At 47.3% G+C, this 10029-nt stretch overlaps 1 protein-coding gene across 1 annotated transcript; it reads left to right on the plus strand.

Annotated features, from left to right (window-relative positions):
• Positions 1–3998: 3998 nt before the first annotated feature.
• LOC310705803 (uncharacterized protein) lies at positions 3999–9807 on the plus strand (the record flags this gene model as incomplete). The annotated part of the gene is made up of 10 exons (XM_083500624.1): positions 3999–4009; positions 6982–7058; positions 7462–7493; positions 7628–7744; positions 7874–7953; positions 8098–8191; positions 8294–8377; positions 8466–8570; positions 8963–9014; positions 9230–9807. The coding sequence occupies 10 exons, from the start codon at positions 3999–4001 to the stop codon at positions 9253–9255; spliced, it is 678 nt and encodes a 225-aa protein (XP_083356750.1). The 3' UTR covers positions 9256–9807.
• Positions 9808–10029: the final 222 nt, after the last annotated feature.

Raw genomic sequence — 10029 nt, forward strand, 5'->3', positions numbered from 1 at the left:
AACAGGGCGGAAAGGGTGAAATGGCTGCTGAGTGATACTGATGACTTTGTAACTTACAAAGTAGCACTATATGCGTTGGCAAGCTAAGAAGATCCGGAGAAAAGAACTAGATAAAATAGCAGCCAATTGCAAAGGTGATTCGGACATTTAAGCTGGCACATTCTATCTGAGAACCTTCTGCTATTCTATCGTACGCAACAATTAATTTCTAGGAGACGTGACCGTGGTTTATTGTATTTGCAGTGCCTGGTGTTTTTATGGTTTTTATGGTTTTGGGGTTGTTTTGTGTGTCCTTTATGAATGATGCCATGGAGTCTGGCTAGTGCAATAAAGTTTATGATGATGACAGTGGTACCGTGGTTCTCAAACTTAATCTGTTCCGGGAGTCTGTTTGACTCCCGAAACCATTCGAAAACCAAGGCGCGGCTTCCGATTGGCTGCAGGAGCTTCCTGCACTCAAGCGGAAGCTGCGTCGGACATTCGGCTCCCAAAAAACGCTCGCAAACCGGAACACTTACTTCCAGGTTTGCTGCATTCGGGAGGCGATTTGTTCGGCAACTAAGCCGTTTGGGAGCCAAGGTTTGACCGTACTCTGAAATGTGTCAGGCCTGAATGGAATCTTTCCTCAAGCAGCTAGCATCTTTTACTGTCAGTGCTGTCTCCTTGGTTTTCTGGTTGCTTGGGACCATAGTTTCCATCATCCCTGTCTGTTGGCCATGCCAGCTGGGACTGATGCTAGTAGTAAGCTGGCAACATCTGGAGGAGACCCCCATCTCCACGGTAAATCTTTGAACTTTAATTGCGTTTGAAATTAACTGTAAGACCCCCTCTCTCAGGAAGAAGCACAAACAGCCAAAGAGGGAGATTTGTAGCTTAGAAGCTGTCGCAATGCACCTAGTGAAGGCAGACATCCTGAGGAATTACAGGTTTATTGTACTTCTGGCTGCGTTAGCCGCCAAAAGCCAGTTTGGATATACCAAATGTTGCATTTGGCTTCCATGGCAACATAAACTTTAGGAGTCCAAACTGCTTGGCTGACATATTTACTGCAATGTTTTTCTTTACTTCTGTTCCCTGCCTTACAAGGTGTCTGTGAGTCCTGATTACTGCCAGAGACAGGTTCAGATGACTGCTATATTATATTATATTATATTATATTATATTATATTATATTATATTATATTATATTATAATATAATGTACTATATTATATTAACCATTGTTTCTCTTGCCCATCATGGCTGTATATGGCCTGAAATATTTTTGCATGAGACTGAAATTGGGAAATATAATTATAGTGTTCATACCACCTTATCATGGAGGGAGAACTCAACTTTGGTTGCATTTCAATGAGAAAAGTACTGAGTACATGTGCATGCTTCTCCTTCTCAGAGGTCCAATATTGCTCTATTTGCAGTCCTTGTTTTGCTGATTTCATTTAATATTCTAATTTCCTGAGATTGTTAATTTGGGGTTTTCATCAGCTGTACGCCATAAACATCACAATTATAACAAATAAAGGCTTGACATATCTCGCTTTGCATGTCATGAGTCTATCTCACATATTAATTTCACTTTTTAAGTTGAATTACTGAAATAAATGAACTTTTCCACAATATTCTAATATTTTGAGTTTCACCTGTATACTTCATAATTTGCACGTCTTCAGGTTTTTCAGTGCAGTTTTCCAAGTAAAATGTGCCTAGTGTTGTATTGGTTAGTAAAAATAGCATACGAAAGTATTTGGGGAAACTGCTTCAGATGTTTTCTAAAAGTCAGACAGTTGTTTATTTCCTTGACATCTGATGGGAGGGCGTTCCACAGGGTGGGTGCCACTACCGAGAAGGCCCTCTGTCTGGTTCCCTGTAACCAGGGAATTCTCCTCACAGTGAGGGAACTGCCAAAAGGCCCTCGGAGCTGGACCTCAGTGGGTAGGGATGGAGCTGAATGATGCGGGTGGAGATGCTCCTTCAGGTATACTGGGCTGTTCATGGGGAAGTGCTGGATTAAACCCTGTGGAGGCCCCTTGGCAGCCAAAATCTGGGCAGGGGGGCAGGCCTCGTGCGCACACTGGAATAACCTTGAACTAAGAAAGCTTGATTATTGTTTTCTTTCAAGATCAAATCAATCTTATTTTGATCCATTGTCACGGGACCCCTAAAAAGGGTGGGGTCCATAGGCCAGTGCCTACTCTGCCTACTTGGTAATCCAGCCCGGCCCCTTTGGCTGCAGGAGAGAGAAGAAACGGAAGTTGAGGGACGCCTCCTGACGTGCTGCAGCTGTTCCCCACAATGAAATGGAAGGCTCAACATTTGCCAGGCACTTTCAGATGCTCAGCAGCCTTGTGTGGTTACAACAACCCTGTAAAGTAGGCCAGTGCCATGCGCTCCCCAAATTGCAGCTGAATCCCTTGCAGATTGGCATCCAACCTCTGCTTAAAAGCCTCCAAGGAAGGAGAGTCCACCACCGTCCCAGAGAGTCTTACAGTCAGAATGTTCTTGCTAATGTTTAGTCCGAATCTCCTCTCCTGCCCTCCCTTCTGGAGCAGCAGAAAACAAGCTTTCTCCCTCTTGCAGCCCACAGATATTGGAAGATGGCTTTCCCCTCTGTCTTCTCTTCTCCAGGCTAAACATACCCAGCTGCCTCAACTGTTCCTCATCAGGCTTGGTTTCCAGACCCTTCACCATCCTGGTTGCCCTCCTCTGCTCACCTTCCAGCTGCTCAATATCCTTCTTCAACTAGCCTGCGCTGACTGACAGCAGCTATCCAGGGTTTCGAATGGGGGGGACGGACATTCCCAGGACAGAAGGCCTGCATGCAAAGCAGATGGTTCAATCCTGCGCTATGGAGACCCCTAGCCTGCCTTGAAGGATGGGGGTGGTCTTCCTTTGGAAATGGGGCTGCAGCAAGAAGGATGTGAAATGCCAGTGTGAATCTGTGGATAGAAGATACAGCCCAGCTGCAGGCGGAACAGAAGGCGCCTCAAAGTTTTGACAGAGAAGCATCACCTCTCAGGAGGGTCCAGGTCCAGGTGGAGGGGTTGCCATGGTGACAAGGACCTGCCCTCCTTTGTGACATCTCTTGCTCTTCCCTTAAAAGCCTCTGACTTGCAGGCGGCCATTGTGGGTTAGTGAGGAGAGTCAGGAGAGAGAGGTAGTGGTGGTGGTGGTGGTGGTGATTGTAGAAGAGGAGAGGTTTGCTTGCGATTTTTCTTTTTATTTTATTTAATACTTTTATTTAATTCATTTTATTTTATTTATTTTTATTTTATTTTTTATTTTACCTTTTTTATTTTAACACTTTTATTTTTTACTTTCACTTTTTATTTTTTTATTTTTTATTTTTTATTTTTTATTTTTTATTTTTTATTTTTTATTTTTTATTTTTTATTTTTTAATTTTTTATTTCTTATTTCTTATTTCTTATTTCTTATTTCTTATTTCTTATTTCTTATTTTTTATTTTTTGCATATTTGTGCGCATTTGTGCACATTTGTGCACATTTGTGCGCATTTGTGCGCATTTGTGCGCATTTGCACGTATTTGTGCGCATTCGTGCGTATTCGCGCATATTTGTGTGTATTTGTGCACATTTTTGTGTGTTTGCACGCATTTGTGCGTATTTGCGCATATTTGTGTGCATTTGCACACATTTGTGCATATTTGTGCGCATTTGCACATATTTGTGTGCATTCGTGCATATTCGCGCATATTTGTGTGTATTTGTGCGCGTTTGTGTGTGTTTGCACGCATTTGTGCATATTTGCGCATATTTGTGCACATTTGCGAGCATTTGTGCACATTTTTTAATATATTTATTTTGTTTATAGAAGAATAGTTAGGGGTAAGTGTAGGGTTAGGGTGGGGGTTAGGTTTGGGGTTAGGTTAGGGCTGGGTTTGGGAGTGGGGGTGGGATCAGAGTTTGGGACCAGGCTTGGGTGGGAATTTCAGCTAGGTAGTTAGCTTAGATAGGGGGGTGGGGGATTTTTCATCAAGACGATGTGCCGGCTGTAAGTACCATTCCTTTGCTTTCTCTTGGTCCCCTGGGGGCGGAGTGTGAGTCCTGGGTCCCCTCCACAGCTTTAGCTCCTCCAGGGACCAGGGTCTCCTCCCTCACCAGGAAGGGCAGGGCTGTCCTGTTAACGGAAAAATCTGAGGGCTCCCTTGGACAAAAACAAAGACACCAACCAATAATACAAAGATATTATCAAAAACGCACAGATTACTACTGGACTGAAAAAATGGGAAAACAATGGGGGAAAAGCTTAAAATTCACCATGTGCTATCTGATAAAAAGGTAAACAAATACCATTCCACAAACAATGTTTGTTTGTGCTTCGATTAATTTCATAGACATCATGGGAAAACTGATTTAATAAATGAAAACAGATTATTTGTAACTTAAAAGGTGTCATAAGATCTCTATTGCGTGGGCTCTCAGGCTGGGTTATTATTATATCTACTGCCTTCTGAGCACCATTAAGTTTACGGTTTCATGTTCTAGCTTTAGGTTATAGTTTAACAACACAAATTTGATGTGCTCAGTTCTCCTTAAGGGTTCACACCCTGATTTTGTTGAAGGATCCCTGAGGTGGCCGCTGTGCCCTGGGTTCCAGGTGGTGGGCCTAAGCCACCCACTAAAAGTTACAACAGTCTCGCGATTTGTACTTGGAAAGACCATTTTGTTCCTTTATTTTAATTTATTTTATTTGCCCAGTTGGAGATGACAAACTGGAGGGGCGTATCAGAATCCTCTCTGGGGCAAAAAGGCTTCACGGAAGCTTTGTTGCCAGGAGGAGTCCAGCTAGGGTGTTTAGAAGAGTGAGCTCCCATTTCCCTTTAATACCGAGAGGGGGTTGCTCGATAACAAGCTACACAAGGAGATACATAAACAGAGATACAAGAGAGGGACAAAGAGGGAGGGGAAGAGAAAAGAATATCCTATCAGTATTATTCAGTCTAACACTCAAGTGCCCCTCTCGGCCCTTTCTGGGCAAAACTCCGACGGATCAGACTGGAGAAGGCTAGTAGAAATCCAAAGGCAATCCCTGCCTACAGCTAAAACCACAGGCAACTAGCCTGGAAACCACGGGTCTCTTAACCCAGAAAAACCACGGATCCGGAATTCACTCAGCGCTGCTCACAAAACTAATCCTAGCTCGGGGCCCCGTCTTCTTTCCGAACCTCCCGCTCTACCGTCCACGACAGCCTCCTCCCTGACCTTAGAACTATGTCCGAATTCCCTACTGGACACTTGCACAGTGCAGTGCCAGATTGGGGTCCGAGAAGACAAAGGTTTGAAAGGAAGCAAATGACAGAGAGAGAGATTTTCCACGACCCTTCCGGCCACGCTCCGAGAGAAGGCGTCAAGGAGAGAAAAAAGAGATTTTCCACGATCGCTTTGGTCACGCTCCGAAGAAGGGAATCAGGAGAGGGAGAGAGAAGGACTTCCAGGACGCTTCCGGCCATGCTCCGAGAGAAGATGTCAAGGAGAGAAAAAAAGAGATTTTCCATGATCCCTTTGGTCACGCTCCGAAGAAGGGAATCAGGAGAGAGAGAGAAGGACTTCCAGGACGCTTCCGGCCACACTCCGAGAGAAGACGTCAAGGAGAGGAAAAAAGAAAAGTTCAGCTGCCATGGAGACATTATTCTTCCACCCCCCCCCCCAATGTACTAACTTCAAACCATACTCATGTCCTTGAATGTCCCTTGTGGATCCCGGGATCCTTTTCTTTGGCCGGCTTGACCTTGCCTTTGCTCCCCTGGTTGAGCTTTCTGGTGACGATTGATTACCGCCCGCAAAGAGGAGGCAAGGAGAGGAAAAAGGACCCCTGGGCTAAGGTTGCCCAGTGGCGCCCAATCCGCTCTATCTCCCCCCTCACCTTCACAGGAGAACCAAGAGTCCCTGAGCATGGTCACCAAACTGTTAACGGGAAAATCTGAGGGCTCCCTTGGACAAAAACAAAGACACCAACCAGGATAACCTGGAGCAAAACAACAGCCTGTAGGCTTGGCCTTTATTGATCTGTTGCAACAGGGTGCTCCCCTCACCTGCGGGAGAGAGGAGGGACCCAGAAAAATGGTGTGCAAGGCCTTATACAGACTTTTGGAATTGCCACCCTGTAGATCAAGACCACCCCCAGAAACATCATACATACATCACAGAAGGGGTGTAACCTAAGACCACCCCTCAGATACATCATACCTACATCACAGAAAGGAGGGGTTGAGGGAGGAGTTGTGGTGGTAACCTGAGTGTCCTGTCACCTGGCTGGTTCCCCCTTTCCCCCTCCCCATGAGTACTTTCCAGGTGACAGAGGGGAGTTTGCAGTTTCCTGCCCCCAGGGGGAAGAGCTGATCATTGTCCTTTGTTCCAGTCTGTGCTGAATCCACTCCCATATGCAAGTTCTTTGTGATCTTGATGGTCTTCTGTCTAGGACCATCAGGATTGGCATAGCAACTGGGCAGGGCTCCTGTGTATGTGCTGGTATGCTCAAGGGATTATGGCTGCCCTGTATCAAACCTTCCCCATTTTGTAGTCCTTCCTTCATGGAGTAAAATAAAAGTGGAACAGTGCAAATCCGATGTATGGTTGATTTTCTATGGATTTATAACAGAAGCGTAGCATATGTAGTGTGTGAGTGTGAGAGTGTGAAGTTTGTACAAACTGAATGATTGGGGGTGGGTTTCCTGTGACAGTCCTAAGAAGACAAGGCAGAGCAGCCCTTTAACAGCTGGCAATGCTTGTCTTTCCTTTGGGTTGGAGCTCTTGAACCCATAGCACTTGGGGCCTCCTTTCCCTCTCTGCCAGCCATTTGTGCTCTGGGCTGCCTCTTTCCAGCTCTGCCGATGCCCTTTCGGGTCACAGAACTGCAGAGAGATGGCAGGAATTGGGCCAGAGGCCCCACCTCTCTCACACACACACACACCCTGAATTGGGACTACCGGCTTCTGAGTCGCTCTCTCTGCTCATCTCTTCTAGGTTCAGGCGCTTAAGGCGCCTGATCAGCTGCAAGAAGGTGGCACCCCTAGAAGTCCTGGAGCAGCCTGCGGTATCGGGTGAGCAAGTGGCCCTCCTTTTGGAGATGGAGGAGGGCAGGAGTGGGCTGGGGGGGGGGGCATCTAGTAAAAAGATGCACAGAGCCAGACGGCTGGATCCAACCCGCCTATCTGCGACAGCATCTGGAAACCCAACCACCACCCCCAGCAACCACCCCATTTTGTGGGGTCTGTTGGAGGAAGCAGGGGGCTGGGCTGTGGGGCAAGGCAGGGGGACAGTTGTCAGTGGGAGGGGCATCTTCCCTGGGGAGCCATGTTCTGGGGGCAGGAGGGCAGGATTGGCCCCCAAGGCCTGGAGTGTCCTTCTCCTGTAGTAGGACTTGAATCCAGGAGAAAACTCTTGGAAAAGCCTTGCAAGGGCTCAGGGAGGAACTCACCAATCCCCATGTCCTTCACTTTGCAGATGTGCTGGGAATCCACATCCCTTCCGTTGCGGTGAGTATTGGATAAAACGAGAGCAGGGAGGGGATCCCTCAGACCTGCCCCCCTCTTGCACTCCACTCTGCACTCTCAGATGTGGAGGAGCCCTCCCCCCACAAGGAACTGACAGCCTGACTTTTGCCTTTCAGCTGCTGGACAAAGATCAGCTCCAGCTTCTGGGCATCATCCAGGACTGCCAGGCAGCTCGGCTCAGGGGGCTCCGAACCCTGAAGTACTCCAAGGAGGAGACAGCCAAAGCCATTCTGGTGAGTGATGGGTGGTGTGAGGGACCCCCATGGGGAGGGAGGGGCAAAGAGGGGGCTGGCGTTTGGGGTTGGAGCCGTCCTCTGGAGACTCCCGGAAGGAGCTGACTTTCCTCCTCTGCTCTCTTCTAGAACATCCTCGGCCACTTGGAGTACTTCAGGGATCGCCCCCTGAGCCTGGCCCTGGCCTTCGAGGCCCTCCTGCAATTGAGGTGAGTGGGATCTTTGGGGTGGGCAGGGCTGCAGGGGGACAGAACTCCAGGGGGAGCTTTGGTTGGGCAAGTCTGGCAGGAGGGAGAAGGGTCAAGGGAGACTTGGAGGAGGCAGTGTCTAACCCCTTCCCTTTCTCTCTCCAGTTTTATGAGACCCCACTTCAGTCTCTCTATGGTGAGTGAAATCCTCCATAGAACAGCGGAGGCAGTTCTGGGGAGTGCAGAGGAGGACAAAGAGGTATGTCCTCTGCTTTAACTTCTCTTTGGCTCTTTCTTCTTTTTACACTCTTCCAAAATTTAACCCAGCAGCACTCAACCTCTCTTCTCTCTTTTCCCACAGGAACTGAAGAGGCCATTTCAAAGCCTGCTGGGGGGTCTCCTCCTAGAAGCCCCCAATACTAGAACCTTTCTCCAATTGCTTACCGTAGGTATCCTGATAGCATCAGGAGTGGTTTTAGGGTTGCCCCCCTGTCCCTTACCCAACTAACTGTCCCATTTCTTTCATCCTGCAGGACCTCCGATATTATGCCCTTTTGGGGAATGAAGAGCAAAGGAAATTAGGGGCCAGCAGTATATCCCTGCTGCTGGCCCTTTCACGAAGATTCCCAAACCTAAGAGTAAGTATTTTGCCTTCCTGTTTTCAGTTAGAATCATAGAATCATAGAGTTGGAAGAGACCACAAGGGCCATCGAGTCCAACCCCCTAAAGGTAAAGGGACCCCTGACCATTAGGTCCAGTCGTGACCGACTCTGGGGTCGCGGTGCTCATCTCGCTTTATTGGCCGAGGGAGCCAGCATACAGCTTCCGGGTCATGTGGCCAGCATGACTAAGCTGCTCCTGGCAAACCAGAGCAGCGCACGGAAACGCCGTTTACCTTCCCGCCGGAGTGGTACCTATTTATCTAGTTCATTGGTTGCTTCCATCCTTCCTGGGTGGGGCTGCTTCTCTTACACCCATCCAGGGTGGGGTTCATAATGTCAACTGACTCAGATTTGTCTTTCCTCTGCAGAACAAAGTGATTCGGCCGGAGCTGGCGTGCTTCAGAAATAATCTGAAAGAAGGTAATCCCCACACCTTGGGGACAGTGAACTCCCTGTCCTTTGTTTGCCCAAGACACACCTCCCAGGTCTTCTTGCTGGGAGTCCTGCAGGACCTGCTCCCTGCCTGGCAGGCCTTTCCCACCTGCCCTGGGAGGGCAGCACCCAGACTGACTCCAGCTACAAGAAGCGGAGAGAACTGAACAGATTTTCTCTCTTTTTCATTCTTTTCCATCCAGATGACATCATCATTGAAGAATTATGATTTTCCTCCTTGAAGGAATCAACTGGCTAAAGACTGGGAGAAGAAGAGGCGCTAAGAATCAGGAGGGGGACAGATGATTTAAGCAGCCATGAAATATGGACTGAGATTGGGCAGAACAAGGAAGAAAGGAAGAAAGGAAGAAAGGAAGGAAGGAAGGAAGGAAGGAAGGAAGGAAGGAAGGAAGAAAGAAAGAAAGAAAGAAAGAAAGAAAGAAAGAAAGAAAGAAAGAAAGAAAGAAAGAAAGAAAGAAAGAAAGAATCCATGACAGATGGCCATCTAATCTCTGCAAGGAAGGAGAGTGCATCACCTTCCAGGGGAGTCCATTCCTCTGTTGAACAATGTTCAGTCGGAATCTCCTTTGTTGTATCCTGAAGCCATTGGTTCGAGTCCTACCGTCCAGAGCAGGAGAAAAAAAGCTCACTGCATCTTCCAAGTGAAAATGGCTCTCTCTGGTGTCACTGGATCAAGCTGATCGATTTTCTTGCATTACTTAAACGAAATAGTTTTTAATTGATTTTGAATAAACATGCAATAAATTGTTATTGTTCTGAATTTCATTGTGTTATTGTCTTCCATTGAAAAGGGGCAAGGAGAGGGGCTGGCTTTGGACTCAGAGCCTGACTGATAAGCTGAGGGGGGGCAATGGCGTAGCAAGGTTAGGTGGTACCCGATGTGGAAAATTTCTTGTCAGCCCCCCCCCCCCATTGAAATTATTAAAAGAAGGAAAAATAAGATACTTACAGCTGCAAGTGTTATTTTCTGGTTTATTTACTT

The sequence above is a fragment of the Podarcis liolepis genome (genome assembly GCF_965112155.1).
Source record: "Podarcis liolepis genome assembly, chromosome: 4".
In the NCBI taxonomy this organism is placed as follows: Eukaryota; Metazoa; Chordata; class Lepidosauria; order Squamata; family Lacertidae; genus Podarcis; species Podarcis liolepis.